The sequence below is a fragment of the Triticum aestivum genome, chromosome 3B (assembly GCF_018294505.1).
Source record: "Triticum aestivum cultivar Chinese Spring chromosome 3B, IWGSC CS RefSeq v2.1, whole genome shotgun sequence".
Lineage (NCBI taxonomy): Eukaryota > Viridiplantae > Streptophyta > Magnoliopsida > Poales > Poaceae > Triticum > Triticum aestivum.
The window spans coordinates 753,809,308-753,828,157 of NC_057801.1; the positions used below are offsets into that span (position 1 = coordinate 753,809,308).

An 18,850-nucleotide genomic window follows, 5' to 3' on the forward strand; every position below is an offset into this window, starting at 1 on the left:
GCGGTCGGGGCGAGCTCACCGGTGAGGCGACGACGGGGCGGCGACGACGGGGCGGCGGGACGGGGCGGCGACGACAGGGCGGGGCGGCCGGGGCGACGGGATGGGGCGGCGACGATGGGGCGGGGCGGGTCGCGGCGACAGGGCGGCCGGGGCACGGCAACGGGGACGACGGGGACGGGGACGGCCGGGGCGGGGACGTCGACGGGGGCGGCGACCAGGGGCGGGGACGGCCGGGGTCGGCGACGAGGGGCGGGGGTGGCGACGTCGACGGGGACGGCGTCGATCGGGGCAGGGCGGCGCGACGGAGGGAGGAAACAGAGGGAAGAGAAAGAGGGAAACTGAATTTTTTTTCAACTGTTGTATATATATGATGGACCTTTAGTACCGGTTGAAGCCACCAACCGGTACTAAAGGTCTGTTTTGGCCAGGCCAAGCAGCAGGAAGCGCACCCCCTTTAGTACCGGGTGGTGGCTCCAACCAGTACTAAAGACCCCCCTTAGTACCGGTTGGAGCCACCACCCGGTACTAAAGGGGGTGCGTTGGCTCCAGGCGGTGCGCAAGTTTAGTCCCACCTCGCTAGACGAGGGGCTACCGCACTGGTTTATAAGCTCCAGTGCGGTAGCTCTCTCGAGCTCCTCTCCTAATCAGGCCTATTGGCCTACCTGTTCTCTTCTGTCCCGTGGGCCTACTGGGCCTTTGCGGGCCTGCATCCTGGCCCAACTAAAGGTTGTGTTCATAGTCGTATGCAGACCGCTTTGGCCTAGTAGGCGGGCTTTTTTATTTTCTTAATTTTTTCGCTTTATTTATTTTTGTTTTATTTATTTTTGAGTTGTTTTTTGCTGTATTTAGAGTTTCTTTGTGAATATTTTTGCTTTAGGTACAAAAAATTACAAACTTTCTATTAGTGCCGGTAGCTTTCAAATTTGAATAGTTTAAATTTTGAATTATTTGAAATTTGTGTGAATCACTAGTTTGTGAATAACTTAACTTTGAAAAAAGTTTTTCAGTGATTCTTTTTTCTTATGTTTAATATTAGTGTGTTTTATCATTATATTCAATTTGGTAATGCTTAGGTTATTTAAAAAATGAAATGCCTTTGTAAAAGTTCAGTTTTCGTTGGAAACCCTCATACTTCGAAAGAGATTGTCCATTTTGTACACGAAGTGTATTAAGTTTTTACCGTAACCCTCTCTACTTTTTTGCACATGCTATTTGTATGAAATTATGATACCATGCCAACTTTCAACCTTTTCTGAGTTCATTTGAAATGCTTTTCAATTTCAGGGTCATTTAGCTGGAAAAAATCACTAAATGCATGAAAAGAATTTGTTTGCACATAAAATTTCTTCGTGTTTCAAATGCCAAAACACATAATTAACTACCCTAACTATTACAGACATTCCCTCCTGGGTGTGAAACACAGAAGAAAGTGATGATAGTGAAGCCGATCACATCCCAGATCTTTGGGCGTGAAACTTTTTCTTTGCGTGTGTCCCTTTGCGCCGTAGCCATGGAAAATCTTCATCATTTAACTGGATGCTCGGGTCAATATTCACTATAAATTGAGCAATTTCATCAAACTTTTCATAATATTCTGACATGTCTGTCTTGTCATCCACTCCCATGATGTTTCTTTTTCCTGAAAGAACTATGTGGCGCTTTGGCTCGTCGTATGATCCATTCGCTTCCTTATCTTTTCTTTTTCTTGGCCTTGTAGACATGTCTTTCACATAAAAAACCTGCGCCACATCATTGCGTAGGACGAATGGTTCGTCTGCATACGCAAGATTGTTGAGATCCACTGTTGTCATTCCGTACTGCGGGTCTTCCGTTACCCCGCCTCGTGTCATATTGACCCATTTGCACCGAAACAAAGGGACCTTCAAATCACCTGATCCATAGTTAAGTTCCCATATGTCCTCTATGTAACCATAATATGTTTCATTTCCCGTGTTGGTTGTTGCATCAAAGCAGACACCACTGTTTTGGTTGGTGCTCTTCTTATCTTGGGCGATCGTGTAAAATGTATTCCCATTTATCTGGTACCCTTTGAAAGTCATTATATTCGAAGATGGTAACTGGGACAACGAGTACAGGTCATTTTGAATATTACCATCATTCAGGGCACGTTTCTGCAACCAACCGGCGAAAGTCCTCATTTGTTCACGCGTAATCCACTCGTCAGACTTCTCCGGGTGTTTAGACTGTAGAAAATTCTTGTGTTCCTCCATATACGGAGCCACCAAGGCGGAATTCTGTAGAACTGTGTAGTGTGCTTCAGTGAGAGAATGCCCGTCCATACATATTATTTGATGCCCTCCTAGCGTGCCTTTTCCTTCCAGTCTGCCCTTATGCCGCGATTCAGGAACACCAATCGGCTTAAGGTCAGGAATAAAGTCAATACAAAACTCAATGACCTCCTCATTTTCATGGCCCTTCGAGATGATTCCTTCTGGCCTAGCACGGTTATGAACATATTTCTTCAAGACTCCCATGAACCTTTCAAAGGGGAACATATTGTGTAGAAATACAGGACCCAAAACGTTAATCTCTTCGCAAAGGTGAACTAGGACGTGCGTCATGATGTTGAAGAAGGATGGTGGGAACACCAACTCGAAACTGACAAGACATTGCACCAAATCCTTCTGTAACCTTGGTATGATTTCTGGATCGATTACCTTCTGAGAGATTGCATTGAGGAATGCACATAGCTTCACAATGGCTAATCGAACGTTTTCCGGTAGAAACCCCCTCAATGCAACCGGAAGGAGTTGCGTCATAATCACGTGGCAGTCATGAGACTTTAGGTTCTGGAACTTTTTCTCTGCCATATTTATTATTCCCTTTATATTTGACAAGAAGCTAGACGGTACCTTCATGCTGAGCAGGCATTCGAAGAAGATTTCCTTCTCTTCTTTGGTAAGAGCGTAGCTGGCCTGACCCTGATGTATGCTGTCTTTTCCGTGCATACGTTGCTGGTCCTCCCGTGCCTCTGGTGTATCTTTTGTCTTCCCATACACGCCCAAAAAGCCAAGCAGGGTCACGCAAAGATTCTTCGTCACGTGCATCACGTCGATTGCGGAGCGGACCTCTAGGTCTTTCCAATATGGTAGGTCCCAAAATATAGATTTTTTCTTCCACATGGGTGCGCGTCCATCAGCGTCCTTCGGAACGGGTTGTCCGCCAGGACCCTTTCCAAAGATTACCTTCAAATCCTTGACCATATCATGTACATCAGCACCAGTACGGTGGCGAGGCTTCGTCCGGTGATCCGCCTCACCTTTGAAATGCTTGCCTTTCTTTCTTACGGGATGCCTTGTCGGAAGAAATCGACGATGTCCCAGGTACACATTCTTCCTATAACTATCCAAATATATACTATCGGTATCATCCAAACAGTGCGTGCATCCGCGGTATCCCTTGTTTGTCTGTCCCGAAAGGTTACTGAGAGCAGGCCAATCATTGGTGTTCACGAACAGCAATGCCTTTAGGTCAAATTCTTCCTGTCCGCGCTCATCCCACGCACGTACACCTGTTCCATTCCATAGCTGTAATAGTTCTTCAACTAATGGCCTTAGGTACACATCAATGTCGTTGCCGGGTTGCTTAGGGCCTTGGATGAGCACTGGCATCATAATGAACTTCCGTTTCATGCACAACCAAGGAGGAAGGTTATACAAACATAGAGTCACAGGCCACGTGCTATGGTTGCTGCTCTGCTCCCCAAAAGGATTAATGCCATCTGCGCTTAGACCAAACCATACATTCCTTGGGTCACCTGCAAACTCCTCCCAGTACTTTCTCTCGATTTTTCTCCACTGCGAACCGTCAGCGGGTACTCTCAACTTTCCGTCTTTCTTACGGTCTTCTGCGTGCCACCGCATCGCCTTCGCATGCTCTTTATTTTGGAACAAACATTTCAACCGTGGTATTATAGGAGCATACCACATCACCTTGGCAGGAATCTTCTTCCTAGGGCGCTCGCCCTTGACATCACCAGGGTCATCGCGACTGATCTTATAACGCAATGCACCGCATACCGGGCAAGCGTTCAAATACTCGTACTCACCGCGGTAGAGGATGCAGTCATTAGGGCATGCATGTATCTTTTGCACCTCTAACCCTAGAGGGCAAACAGCCTTCTTTGCTTCATACGTACTCTCGGGCAATTCGTTGTCCTTTGGAAGCATATTCTTTATCATTACCAGCAACTTTCCAAATCCCTTGTCAGATACACCATTCTCTGCCTTCCATTGCAGCAATTCAAGTGTGGTGTCCAACTTTTTTTTGTCAGCTTCGCAATTCGGGTACAACAATTTCTTGTGATCCTCTAACATACGCTGCAACTTCGTCCTCTCTAGATCACTTGCGCAGTTTCTCTTTGCAACGGCAATGGCCCAACCTAGATCATCAGCGGGCTCATCTGATGCCTCTTCTTCAGCTTCTTCCCGCATTGTCGGCTCAGCTTCTTCCCCCATTGTTGTATCATCGTATTCAGGGAACCCATGGCCAGGATAGCCGTCGTCGTCCTCTTCTTCTTCATTGTCTTCCATCATAACCCCTATTTCTCCGTGCTTGGTCCAAACATTATAGTGGGGCATGAAACCGGACTTAAATAGGTGGACGTGAATGGTTTTTAACGTAGAGTAACTGTGACCATTCTTACAGACAGCACATGGACAAGGCATAAAACCATCCGCCCGCTTGTTTGCCTCAGCGGCCCGCAGAAAAGTATGCACGCCATTAATGAACTCGGGAGAGCATCGGTCATCATACATCCATTGTCGGCTCATCTTCATTACACAACACCGAATAGACCAAATTAATACAAGTTCATACATAAAGTTCATACATAAAGTTCATACATAAAGTTCATATACAACACTTAATTAAATGCAACATACAAATAACTCTCTAACTAAAGAATTTAAATGCAACAAAAAATGCGATGAAGACCGCAACTAAGGTAACAATTGATCTAACATCATAATGATACCAAGCCACACTATCAATGGCATATTTTCTAATCTTTCTAATCTTCAACCTCATTTTCTCCATCTTGATCTTGTGATCATCGATGACATCGGCAACATGCAACTCCAATTCCATCCTCTCCCCCTCAATTCTTTTCAATTTTTCTTTCAAATACTCATTTTCTCTTTCAACTAAATTAAACCTCTCGACAATAGGGTCGGTTGGAATTTCCGGTTCACATACCTCCTAGATAAAAATATCTATGTCAACTTGATGGGCATAATTTGTCATAAACACGAAATGCAACAACTAGTTTTAAAAGAGAATATACCACATCTGAATCATAACAAGGACGAGGGCCGACGGGGACGGATATCAAAACCATGGCACTATGTATATCAAACAACATACGGGTAAGATAATTATACGAGTAACTGTATATCCAAATCACACAAACATCAATTTGGTATTGTAAAACATTAAACAAGAGCCTCACCACAAGGTGGTGCCGGCGATGGGACGGTGCGGGCGATCGACGGTGGTTACGACGGAGATTTAGAAGGCACTAAGTAAACCACACCTACATATGCAAACTAAGTGTTATTTTTGACCTCAAATTGCATATAAATCAAATACTAGCAAATACAATTCCTCCCAAATTAATCACTATACAAAGCATTGCAAGAGCTAATCTAGCAATGAGAGTTGAAAGGACAAAGTTGCTAACCTTCGTGATCATTTGAATGGATGAGGGCCTTCAAATCTTGACAAATTTTGGGCAAAATTTGTGAGGAGCTCGAGGAAGAGAGGGGAAGAACAGAGGAAGTGAGGGGAAAGGGGAAGAACAGAGTGGCTCGGGTGGACGAAGGGTTTATGTACGTCGACCTTTAGTACCGGTTCGTGTCACGAACTGGTACTAAAGGTGCTGGAGGGGCCCCAGACTGACAACACTCTGCCACCTCTCTCTTTAGTACCGGTTCATGGCACGAACTAGTGCTAAAGGTTCTCCACGAACCGGTACTAATGAGAACGGCCGGCTAGCCATTGGAACCGGCACTAATGGACACATTAGTGCCGGCTCAAAATCAAACCGGCACTAATGTGTCTCATATTAGGTCCTTTTTCTACTAGTGTAATTTTCGGAACAAATCTGAATGTTATTAAGGAGGTCAAGGATTTCGTATCTCGCTGTTTTGAGATGAAGGATTTAGGAGTGGCTGTTTACATTCTGAACATCAAGTTGTTGAGACATGATGATGGTGGGATTACATTGCTTCAATCTCACTATGTGGAAAAGATCTTGAGTCGCTTTGGCTACAGTGACTGCAAGCCATCTCCAACACCATATGATGCTAGTGTGTTGCTTCGAAAGAATCGGAGAATTGCTAGGAACCAATTGAAATATTCATAGATCATTGGCTCGCTTATGTACTTAGCCAGTGCTACAAGACCTGACATCTCTTTTGTTGTTAGCAAACTGAGCCGGATTGTCTCAAAACCAGGAGATGTGCATTGGAAAGCTCTAGAGAGAGTTTTGCGTTATTTAAAAGGCACTGCAAATTATGGAATTCACTACACCGGGCATCCAAAGGTGCTTGAAGGGTATAGTGACTCAAACTGGATCTCAGATGCTGATGAGATAAAGGCCACGAGCAGATATGTATTCACTCATGGAGGTGGCGCTGTTTCTTGGAAGTCTTGCAAGCAGACCATCTTAACGAGGTCAACAATGGAAGCAGAACTCACAGCACTAGATACAGCTACGGTCGAAGCAGATTGGATTCGTCGGCTCTTGAATGACTTGCCGGTAGTTGAGAAACCTGTACCAGGTATCCTTATGAACTGTGACAATCAAACTGTGATCACTAAAGTGAGCAGCTCAAAGGATAACATGAAGTCATCAAGACACGTTCAGAGAAGGTCAAAATCTGTCGAAAAAATGAAAAACTCCGGAGTTATTGCATTGGATTATATCCAAACGTCTAAAAAACTGGCAGATCCTTTTACTAAGGGTCTATCACGTAATGTGATAGATAATGCATCGAGGGAGATGGGTATGAGACCCATAATATGAGTTATTCACAGTGGTAACCTATTCTTTGTGATCGGAGATCCCGTGAATTAGTTGTGGAAGACAAGTTGTTGGTCAACTGGGAGGAGAGTATCCTTACTGTTAAAAATACCACTCCATGAAGATGCAATACTCTCCTAATCTGCATGGCATGTTGATGTATATCTTAATGTGTTCTAAGTGGCTCATTTAAGCAGAGATGTTATCCTGCAGAACATCTTTTGAAGAACACACCTATATGAGTCTAATTGTCAAACGTCGCAATCTATGAGAGTAGGGTTCTCTCTAGTAAACTCATGAAAGGTCACGGAGTATGACGCATAAGCTCCACCCGCGGGGAAGACCCACGGTAGCCACGTATCGGTCAAGGCTTTATGTGAAGCTAGATTCGCAGAAAACTTGCAGTTCAAGGCCCAGTCCACTGTTCAAGTTGCTTACTAGTGTAGCATAGTGTAGCATAGAGTCTCTCCTGCAGTACCGGTATATAAAACAGTGTTTTGGAACCAAAGGCAAATTTCTGTGTGCCTCTGGGATCTGGTGGGGGATTGCTGGAATTTAGTCTATTTGGGCAGCCCAATAACTATTTGAGAAATTCCTAATAAATCCTAGAGGCCCACTTAGCCCATTTGTGCAAGGCAAGGGATACTACTAAAAGTTTAGTCCCACATTGCTAGTTTAGAGGGGGTTGGACCTCTTTATAAGGGAGGCTCCTTCCCCACTTGTATGAGCATGAGAACAAGAGGGACATCCACGCGCGCTCCTCCTCCGCCGCCCGCCTCGCCACGCCACGCCACGCCTCGCCTCGCCTCGCCTCGTCGCGCCGCGGGTTGCGGGAATGAGCCAAGCCGATGTCTAAATTTTTGCCACGCACTACGGGTATACGAAATGTCACTCGGGAGCTGAAAAGTTTTTGCTGTAGTGGACATTGAATATGAACGCTGCACCCTTCGGCTGTTGTCTGTTCGTTTCGTCTCCCTCGTTCCCTTCAGCTCCCAGCGCTGCCCTCTCGCCTCCTTCTCTTGCGCCTATAAAAGGGAGGTCACTCCTCTCAGCAAGACACACCAGAACTACTCCTTCCCTCGCCATCGGTTCCATCTCTGAGCTGCTGCTGTCTTCCTCATCCCGGCTTGTGGCGTGCACCGCACGTCGGGACAGTAAGCCTCCGAGACCACACCTTTTGAGTCATGTACGGGAGAAGGGTGATAAGGTTTTTGGGGAGCGCTCAGCGCGACTACTGGCTGCTTCATCATGGACGATCCGGTCGCCGACGACTACTTCCCCGACGACGACTTCTTCCCCGACGTCCATGACCTCCTCGACGACATGGCAGGCGAGGACACCGACTCCAAGTCCAGCGCTTCTACTGCTACTGTGTCGTATGTGTTCTTATCCTTTCTGTTAGAAGTCCTGCTACAGTTCTTGGCTCTAGTTTCTGCCCTACGTATGTTAGGTTCTATGTCGTATAAGCAACTTCATCTAGTGTCTGTTCTAGATGTGTTTACCTCAAGTTCATATATGCAGACGATGTTTACCTTCTCTTTGTCAGATTGCATGACTTGCTTTATATTTGCTATTTTAATCATGCTTTATCTAGTATTTCTGTTAATAAAATCATTCGATAAATTGCTCATATTTCCAATAGATTCAAGTTCCATCTTCGCAATTCAAAATGTGGAACATCGGGTGCTTCCTATGGTAACAAGTTTAGCTACCAGACTATGGGACCCAGGAATCTTTGATGTTCAGTGCCTCGGCGCTATTAAGTTTCTTTCAACCACATGGGTCTCATTCTTATTTGTTCCTGATGTGAAATATTATCTTGCTCATGGACTTGAGCTTTCAACTGCAACACAACAGGATCCTGGAATTCGACACTTTATTCTTCTACCTTGCTGCTTCTTGGGGAAACCGGGTCTGTGCGCTGGTACAGTGGTGCACCTGGGCAATACAAACTTTGTTGTGACTGGATTTGAATATCTACAGGAGTGGGACAAGGGAAATTCCATTTTGATTCAAGTGACTGCAGTGATCGGCACTTTTAGTGCTCTAACTTGCACGTACAAAAGGACAAAATTTTTGAAAGGCAATGGGACCCTGGGATTTTGCAGTTTATCCTTGGAACTTGGGTATCATCTAGTGGCAACATCTTGCATACACGCATTTTCAACTTATCTTCAATTTATGTTGGCTGGACCGTGATATGCAACTTGGTTATTTGGGATACATGGTTGTGATACTACCATCGGCTCTATTCTGGTTTCCAAAGTGGCCTCTCTCTAAAATGCAGCAAGCTGAGAACTACATGATGCTTCCTCCAGAAAATATTGCTTGAGCCATGTTCGAACTAAACTTTTGGATCATAACACTTGAGTTCTCTCGAGATCGTTCAGCTAGCCACTTGCCCCTTCAGTTCCTTGTATTTCTTCGCACCAGTAGAACTGAGATATATTTTTCTGGGACCCAATGCTCACTTTCACTAGTAGAAAACAGGGCCTTGGTTACAGCACAATATACACATTAGTCCCGGTTGCATTACGAACCGGGACTAATGTAAACATTAGTCCCGATTCGAGCGGCTAAAGGCATTAGTCCCGGTTCAAATGGTCCCTTTTGTCCCGGTTTGAGACACGAATCGGGACTAAAGGGTGCGATGTCCTTTAGTCCCGGTTCGTGTCTCAAACCGGGACTAAAGATTAGACCTTTAGTCCCGGTTTGAGGAACCGGGACTAAAGGGTCCATTTCCCAAACTCTACCCCCCCCCCCCCTGTATCACCATTTCAGTTTTGAAAAAAACAAAAAAAAAGATAAAAACTTCAAAAAATAAATCCTTCGAGATGTCTACTAGTTAGGAAAATTAAAAAACCTAAATTTGGACATATTTTGCAAAAAAGTGTTATGAAAAAGTAAAACGGCTATAACTTTTGCATACGATGTCGGAAAAAACATATAATATATCAAAATGTTCAGCACGAAAATCCGCATCCGAATTTGACGGCCATAGGCCGTTTTGCAAATTTTTAGAATCCTCAAATTCTAAAAGGAAAAAAAGTTATGCTCAAATTTTAGTTTTTTTGAATTTTGGTTAAATCTGGTCAAACTGTGACCAAACTACTTATTCAAAAATTATTAGTGTTACTAAATAATTATTCAAGAATATTAGTGTTACTAAATAATTATTTCAGTTTTTTGAATTTTTGTCAAATTTGGTCAAACTATGGTCAAACTATGGTCAAACTACTTACTCAATAAAATATTAGTGCTACTACATAATTATTGTTTTTTAGAATAATAGTTTCAAACTCAAATAGTGAAACATGTGACTTCATGCTCAAGCTAAACTCCCGAGCGTTAATAGGATGGACATCTTACTATTGTCAGGAAAACAACAAGTGCAGACTTGAAAACTAGGAGAAATAGAAGTCGGATGTTAAACGTGCTTAGGCTGCAGTAGTGACAGGATGGGGTGATTAGAGATTAAATTGTAAAATAATTCAAAAAATTTAAAATCGGTAAAATATTCAAAAAAATATTCGTAACACCAACCGAGACTAAAGGTGGAGTTCCAGACAGCGGCCACGCGAAGGGCCTTTAGTCCCGGTTCGTAACAGAACCGGGACTAAAGGGGGGGGGCTTTAGTACCGACCCTCTAGTCCTGGTTCCAGAACCGGGACTAAAGGCCCTCTAGAACCGAGACTAAAGGCCTGTTTTCTACTAGTGTTTTTCTGTGGTGGTTTTCATCTGATCGGAGAGCAATTCATGAGTGGACACCACAGATCACAATATATACACATGTGCAGATGTTCTTAGGAGGGCTCAATTTTTAAATGAATCGGCCTCAAGGCACCATAGAAACTGCAGCCATGTTGTGGCACCATTCTACTAACCAGCTGCTTGTTTGTATCATTCGCATTGGGGAGCCCGTGAAGGGAGAGACCAAAACTTGCACTCGCCTGCTTGCTGTCAAGGAAGGGACCTCAAGTTGGTTTAGATTTATCTTGTGTGTGAACAACATGCCCCGATTTCCAACTGCAGCTCCATTTGAAACTGAATTAGTGCCATCTCCCAATGAGCTGATCAGGTGCACGCACATGCTACTGCCATATGACCGAGGAGGACTAGCTCTTCACTTAGATGAGATTGGAGGTATTCAGAATTCAAGCTTGATCATCATCGGCTTGGGGGCAAGCCGATTTTCAAGGGAGGGAGAGTGTAACACCCCCTGTATGGGTTGTTGCTATGTGGTTTTGATATGGCCTTGACTAACACTGGTGTTCTTGATGTTCAGACATTGTCGTGTGTCAAAGGACTCCAGGTCAAAGATATTGACATGCCAAAATATACATGCCAAGTACCACGGTACCTTCGCCTAAGCTATGATGATGAGGAACATCTTATTAGTGAAACTTGTGTGTATGCCAAGGCTGTGCAAAAGATGAGCCGTGACTCTAGTCCAAAGTTGCATGGACCGCATGTTTGCATGCACCAAAAGTCGTTCTACGGATACATGTGGGTTCATCATGAGATTAGTAGGAAGACGTGCCATAGAGAGACCAAGCCAATACATGAATACTTTAATATGCCTTGGAGATATGGAACATGTTTCCTGGTTTGGGAAAAAAGATTATGACGTGCCATGCACGTGTAAAGTTTCCAATTAATGGAAGGATCACATATTGGTGTGAAGGGCACGCCATGCAAACAAGGTTGTTTTTATTCTTGCCACGTAAGGAGAAGATCAAGCATGCAATTAGATTTGTTGGTACGTGGTCTGCTATGTCCTTCAAAAATGTCGGTTGGGGTCCACCAAACCAACTCAGCCGTATCACAATATGCAGAGACCAAGTTTGGGCCGGTTAGTTAATTAGGTTGTTTTTTTGTTACAATTGTACTTTAGCCGTGAGTTAGAGACGTAGAGTTAAATATTAAATTACTTCTTGTGAGTCAAGTTATAAGGGGTGGCTGCTACTATAAAGCCAAGTCCGTTCGTCAATGTAATGCCTGATATTGCTGCTTGGTATGGCTCTGTTCATCCTGCCCTTAGATCTTTTTCGTGAAGTAGTTTTCTTCTACTTTTGGGCTGCAATGACGGCTGTACAGGAGGAGGAAGAAGAGCCTTGGATTCCCTTTTTTCGTGGAGAAGAAGAAAGCGGCATGGGAGGGGCTAGGGCGTGGTGTGAGCGGGCGTGGGAGGGGCTGGGACGCTGGGTTTGGACAGCTGGCCATGTAGAAGGCGGCTTTTCTGTTCGGGATTGACCGCTCGATCGGTTTCGTTGATGGCCGCCTGTCCTTCCTTTTCTGTACCGCGCGGGGGGGGGGGGGCAGGGGCTTAACTATTCTGGCCGGCCGCCCGATCGCACTAGTGGGCGGCCGGCCGCCCACTATACGCGTCCATTTTTTAGATGATTTAGACACATGTGTGTTCTTCGGCCGCCGGCCATTATCGAGTTTAGTGAATTATTGTCCAAAATCTCTACTGGCGTGTGAGTTCCTGCGACACGACGTGTAGGAGATTACAAGCTGAGGTTATATGGTTCGTCCACGTTATTCCTTCAGATTGAGGGGTTGGCGTGTTATTTTTGCGGAGTTTGTGAATAATTTCATAAACCCGCAACAAATTCTTGTTGCAATGGAGTTTTGTGTCGTGAAAAATCGGGTCAACAAGGGACCGACTCTCGTCTCGAGGTTCGCCCCCACATCAGGTTTGTACCTGTGTGTGGGCTACAAGATAGGCCAAGGGTTATCTGTGTGTGGGCCTAGTAGGAGGAGTATATGTATCACGTTGTAACACTAAAGAGATTCATGTTGCAGATGAATGAACTCTGAAGATTTCTCACCTCCCGTTCTCTTGTTCCTCAGCCCCTTCTCTGATTCCTCACCCTAATTCTTCTCGAATTATCCCAAACTACCAAGGTACTCAGGTGATTTGTCCGATCTCGACCCATTCCACGACCGGGTCGTGACATAGTAGTACCACAGTTTTTTCTCCCGGGCAGAAACGAGTTTAGAAAAGGGAAACGTTCGCAGCCGGTCGACCAGCTGCGTATTCCGCCGGTCCCTCGCGCACATGGCCTGCGTACGTAGCGTCGTCCCCACATCCCTCGCACCTTTCTCTCCCCACGCATCACTAGTGGGCCCCGCAAACCGCTCTCGTATCTCCTTTATCTCTTTCTTCCCGTTAACGCCACACATCTCCTTTTCCTTCAAATCAAACACAGATCAGGCTGCTCCGGCGAGCGACCACCTCCACCACCCCCCGCGCTGCTCGACGAGCACAACCCCATCCCTTGCCCCACGCTGCTCCGACGAGCGGCCGCGTCCAACTCCCCTTGTGCTGCTCCGACGAGCGTAAGGCCCTCACTTGCCCCGCTCTATTCTAGCGAGCAGCCGCCTCCACCTGCCCCCGTGCTGCTCCGGGGTGCGCCATCCTCCACCGGGTGATGGGCCGGCGGCTACGTCTTGTATGAGCAAACGAGATGCTGGAATCGGCATGGGCGGGTGCTGCAATCGGCAATTTTTTTTGTCACAACCGGTTTTTGTTTTTGCTGGAAACAGCGACATTTTTTGCTAGGATCCACATTTTTGGAAGTGCTTTTTTGCTACAACCATTCCAAATTTTTGCTACCATCGTTTGGTTTTTGCTACAGCCGTCCTTTTTGGATTTTTGGCACCCATCTTTGATTTTTTTTGCTGGATCCAGCTTTCTACTAGAACCACTCCATTTTTTTGTTACCGGAGTCTTTGATTTGTGCTACCACCGTCTCCGTTTTTGCTACTACCCAGTCTTTCGACTTTTTTGCCCGATGCATCTTTTTTACCTTTGAACCACTCCAAATTTGCTACCACTGTCTTTGTTTTGCTACCAGTGTATTTGAGTTTTGCTAGCATCCTTTTTTTTGTTTTTTTTTGCTGGATACATTTTTTGCTGGAACAATCAATTTTTTTTTGTTGGAACTGGCGTTTTTGTTAGCTACTACCCCATCTACAAACGGCGACAGCGATGAACTTTCACTGGAAGGCTGCAACCGGAGGCCGATTTTGCTGGAACCGACACCACAATTTTGCTGCATCGGTGTTATTTTTTACGACAACCGGTTAATTGGTTTGCTACATGGCGACGGCTTGGTGCAGCGATGGTGTCCTGCCAGATCCAGCGAGGACCAGTGCTGCGGGGACGGCGAGTCGACGGTGCTTCGAATCAGCGGCACGCGCGGCCATGGTGGGCTGCGTGAGCGGGGCGGGTGCGCCAGAGATTCCTTTTTTTTGTTCTGGCATGATGTGCGAGACGAGGAAGAAAAAAAAGGTCCAGATCCAACGGCAGATGAAGCTGCAATCGTATGGGTGCACACTGACCGGCCGAAATTCGGCCGGCGCACCAGCGCCTAGTAGTGCCCTTTAGGCCAACTCCACCGCACGACCCCAAACAGACGTCCGTTTTGTCCGGATTTCATCCGTTTGGGGTGGCAATGGGGACGAAAATGGACATGCGTGTCCAGCTTGTGTTCGAGGTGCCCACCGCGACAGAGCGACCCAAAAATGTCCGTCCCGCACCTTCCCACCCGCTCGTCGCCGCGCCTCGCTGCCCTTGCACCCCACCTGCTCGGCCCCGTAGCTGCCGCGCCCGGGGTGCTCGTGCTCGCCCCCGGCAGCCATTGCGCACGCCTGGAGCTCCCAGACGCGTCCGCCGCTCGCCCCGTGCGCGCCCACCTCGCCCGCTCGCGCCTCGCACGCGCCCACCTCGCCGTCGGGTGGGGGCAGAGTTCTCCAGCGGCAGGCCGAGAAGGTGCGGAGGACGGCCCCTAGCACTCGTCGGCGTAGGGGAAGTCGGAGAGGCGGACGAGGAGGCCGCGGAAGTCGGCGACGGGGCAGGGGATGCGGAGCGCGCCGGGGTGGCCGTACCCGTACTCCTGGGAGGCGCACAGGAGCAGCGCCGCGAAGGCCGGCCGGCCCAGCAGGTCCGCGCGCATGGCGAACCGTTCCACGGGCCCGCCCTCCTCGCCGATGCAGACCGGCACGTGCCCCTGCGGCACCTTGGCGCCGCCGGTCGTGGATGCCTGCTTCGGCGCGCGGAGCTGCCGGTATGCCATGGCGGCGGCCGCGGAGGAGGAGTCGACTGCCCCTCCCGCCACTGCAGCCGCCCAGCCACCAAGCGCGCGCCTACCTGGCCGGGCCGGTGCTGCAACCACCAGCGCCCGCGCGGGCTCGTCGTATGCGGCGTCACCGTCGCCGGCCCCCGCTCGCCCCGCCCGTGCCGCTCCGGGCTCACCGCCCTAGCTTGCGCCCGGTGCTCCTGCCTTGCCGGAGCTCGTCGTGTAGGCTAGCGGCAGCACGTAGCGGGCATCCATGGCCGGGGAAAAAGAGAAAAAGGAGGAGAGAGGGGATGGGTGGGCAGATGATTCCTTTTTATTTGTATGACAGGCGGGCCACACTGCACATGCAAGCGGACCGAGGCGGACGAGGAGTGGCCAGAGAGTGTCCGTTTGTATCCGCTTCGGCCCCAAAACAAGGCCAATTTTGGTTCATGGATGGGGTGAAACGGACACGAAACGGACAAAAAAGTAAAATAGGGTCTGCCGCTGGGTCATCTGCTTTGTCCGTTTTACCCCAAATGAACCCTCCCGGACAAAATGGGGTCGTGCGGTGGAGTTGGCCTTAGAAAAAGACTTTGGAGAGAGATGTAGCCATCTGTCTGAAAGTTTTAGGAAAGGTCGTTCGGTCGGTGCGTCGTAAAAATCTGCCGGCCTTCTCGAGCGCGGAGCGCGACAAATGGAGGCGAAACTCATTCCGCACTTCACCACCGGCCCCGTGCGCGGGTCAGTCCAACGCCACCCGGATCCGATCTCATCGGATAGCTGCGTGCGTGCGTGCGTGCGCTCGCTGGACGGAGAACCCAGACGCGCTCGCTCCACCGGCCGCCAGCCGGCCACGCAGTCCCATTACCCAGCTCCGCCCGCCGGTGAAAACGTCTCGGGATAAATCACACGCACTCAGACCAGCAGCAGTTCGGCGCCCCACCAAACATTCGTTCTCTCCTCTCCCCGTCGCGTGGCTCCGGCCACCGCGCCGCGCGTGCCGCGAGGCCATCCATCATCCCTCCAGCCAGTGGCGATGGACACGGCGGCCGCGGCGAGGCACCAGCACCCGGCGCTGGGCGGGCGGCGGCGTAGGGGGTGCCGCGGGGGCGTGGCGTCCGTGCGGTGCTCCGGCTCGCCGGCGCAGGAGTTCGCGGCGCTGGCGTCGATGTTCCGGCGGCGGCTGGTGGTGGGGGCGTCCACGGCGGCCGCGGCGGCCGTGGGGGCCAACTTCGGGGGCGTCACCAGCTTCCTCCTCGGCCTCTCCCCGGAGCTCGGCCGCTCGCTCCGGCTCGACGTGCTCTACCCCGTCGGCGGCTTCACCCGCTGCCTCGACTCCGACAACGGATTGGGTACTGACTTCCCCACCACCAGTAGCTTAGCTAGTTTTGCTTCTTCTGCTCGTTTGTCAACAGGCAACAATCATTCATGTATTCATGCTCTGTGACTGAGTGCATTTCTGAATTAGAATGCTTGCTGACAGCATTGGCAACTCAAGATTTGTTCAGAATGAGATTAGTAATCATACGCTTCACACCGAGACTTCTCTGAATGCACGTTTAGTCATTCACATTGACCGGGTTGTCATGCTCAACTATTCGCACCGAGACTTCTCTGAGCGCACGTTTACAATGCTTGACACTGATAGAATTAGCAACTCAAAGCATTTCTCAGAATAAAATTGGTAGTAGTAACCAGCCACGAAAGAGGAAAAATAAATGTGTTGATTTGAGAAAAGCTGATTTGACTGGCATTCTGGCAAATTGGTGTTCGGTCCGGGTTGATGCTCGCCATCAGCCACCAAATAAAATTCAAGGCAACCCTGCTTGTGCATGTTGCTATCAAGCTGCAACTTTGTGCCCCCACCAAAAAAGTACACAAACTAGTGATGCCAATTAGTTGTGGTGTGTTCACATCCCACCCACAGAAATATGAAGAAGAAAAACCGTATAATTCCTGAATTTCCTTTACTCATTCCATGCTCACTAGAGAAAAAAAAAGGAAAAGTATATAATTCCAGAATTAGCCTAGTCTTTTAGTTCTTGTTGGTTCTGGAATATGTCATTGGACCAATGGGCAAAGGGGCACACCTCAGTTTAGAGTTTAGACATCTCACTATATTTTTTTTCTACAAAAAATTGAACCCTGTCCTTTGTGCCACAGATTAGCCTGCCTTTTTGTTCTGGTTGGTTCTGGAATATGACATCGAGGGGAACCTTCAGTTACACATTTCTCTATATTTTTTTCTACAGAAAAATGATGTTTGTCCTTTGTGGCACAAGCATGAGTGGCTACAAAAAATGTGGTCCTTGCAGCTACAATCTACTATACCCATCTGCTATGCCATGCCTCCAATGGGATTGTATGGGTGGATTATGAGCTATCTGCTGCTGCCTTTAGGGCCAGGAGCTGAATGCCACATCTGCTCCATGTCAGCACGATTGATCATTGATGGCATCTCGTGGCCGATTCTCAACAAGATAACATGTTTTGGGGGTTTCTTCTGTCGAATATTTTGATATTTTCCCCGCTCTAGGACAATACGACGAGAGTGGATGCTTCCGAGCATCGATAAGATTCATCATTTGCAATATGTTCTGTGAACTAGTACACATATGCCAGATTATTAACTGTAATTTCTCTGAACTCTGTAGAATTCATCTATCCAGCAAATTGGGTTGGAGACCAGACAATACTATACAACCAAATTAAGAAAGCAGAGCTGCAGAGATCACTAGACCCTCCGCCGTTGACAAATGGGGGTTCTTCATCTCGACCTCGGAACGTCAGTGGACCGGTGGCGGCTTTTGGACCCCCGGGATCCAACGGGGAGCTCAATGTCAGCGTCATTGTATCAACCGTCCCTCAAGATTTCTCGTAAGTATACTCATATGTCATTTCAGTTTCTTAATGAAATGTGCATTAGCACTTCTTTCCTAGCGTAAGCATTTTCCTACTGCTTAAATAGTATACTTCAGTTCTTGTATGAAACATGATCATAAGAAATCCGGTCACATTAACGAGTTACTATTTCACTCAAAATGAGTAGAGTGCACCGCTAGTATGTCATAGTGTTCTCTAAAGTAGCATTGGAATGCTTGGAACAGGATCGAGTCTTTCGGCGGCCCTAAAGATGTCGGGCAAGTGGTGCTGAGGAGGATCGCAAGGACAAAGCGAAACCCGGACATCAGCGCCACTCTGATCGGTGCCGCGTTGAGAGAGGACACCGTGAACAATGTGAAATACTACAAGCTGGAATTCCGAGTCGAAAGCCCATCATTTCGGCGGCACAATGTGGCGGTGTGCTGCGCGAGAGACGGCAAACTGTACACCTTGAATGCCCAGGCACCCGAGTCGGCATGGAGGTCGGTTAAGGAAGAGTTCTTTGCCATGGCGGATTCCTTCAGCCTAGTGATCGATGTTTGATCTTGTAGATAAACAGTTTTGTACCCGTGTCGGTCATGGTCTCGTTTAGCCGAGGAGTAAATGTAACATAAATAAATGTTTTTTGTATCATGATGTTCTTGGTGACATCCATGTCTGAAGAACTTCCCTAGCAAGGTCTGGGCGTAAGGTTTTGTCAAGTAGAGGAGAAATGCAACAAAAATGATCTGTACCATAATCTTCTTGTTACACATATGTATGCACTTTTCTTTTGGACAGAGAATGTATTCATATTTGATGATATGCAGTCAGAATCAGACATCTCTCGAATTCTCCGAAGAATTATTCAGAA

General features: G+C 47.7%; 2 protein-coding genes across 2 annotated transcripts; one reads left to right on the top strand and one right to left on the bottom strand.

The window, feature by feature from the left end:
* Window positions 1-14,148: 14,148 nt before the first annotated feature.
* Window positions 14,149-15,259, bottom strand: LOC123066357 (auxin-responsive protein SAUR71-like). Its single transcript, XM_044489451.1, has one exon. It carries the CDS (start codon window positions 15,127-15,129, stop codon window positions 14,842-14,844), a length of 288 nt encoding a protein of 95 aa, XP_044345386.1. The 5' UTR covers window positions 15,130-15,259; the 3' UTR covers window positions 14,149-14,841.
* Window positions 15,260-15,832: 573 nt separating this feature from the next.
* Window positions 15,833-18,796, top strand: LOC123072214 (psbP domain-containing protein 7, chloroplastic). Its single transcript, XM_044495783.1, has 3 exons — window positions 15,833-16,466; window positions 17,769-17,991; window positions 18,222-18,796. The coding sequence occupies exons 1-3, from the start codon at window positions 16,151-16,153 to the stop codon at window positions 18,538-18,540; spliced, it is 858 nt and encodes a 285-aa protein (XP_044351718.1). The 5' UTR covers window positions 15,833-16,150; the 3' UTR covers window positions 18,541-18,796.
* The last annotated feature ends 54 nt before the right edge of the window (window positions 18,797-18,850 follow it).

Coding starts and splice junctions, on each gene's coding strand:
- LOC123066357 (XM_044489451.1), bottom strand. CDS start 15,129: ATGGCATACCGGCAGCTCCGCGCGCCGAAGCAGGCATCCACGACCGGC.
- LOC123072214 (XM_044495783.1), top strand. CDS start 16,151: ATGGACACGGCGGCCGCGGCGAGGCACCAGCACCCGGCGCTGGGCGGG. Junction 16,467..17,768: donor CGACTCCGACAACGGATTGG/GTACTGACTTCC, acceptor TGAACTCTGTAG/AATTCATCTATCCAGCAAAT. Junction 17,992..18,221: donor ACCGTCCCTCAAGATTTCTC/GTAAGTATACTC, acceptor TGCTTGGAACAG/GATCGAGTCTTTCGGCGGCC.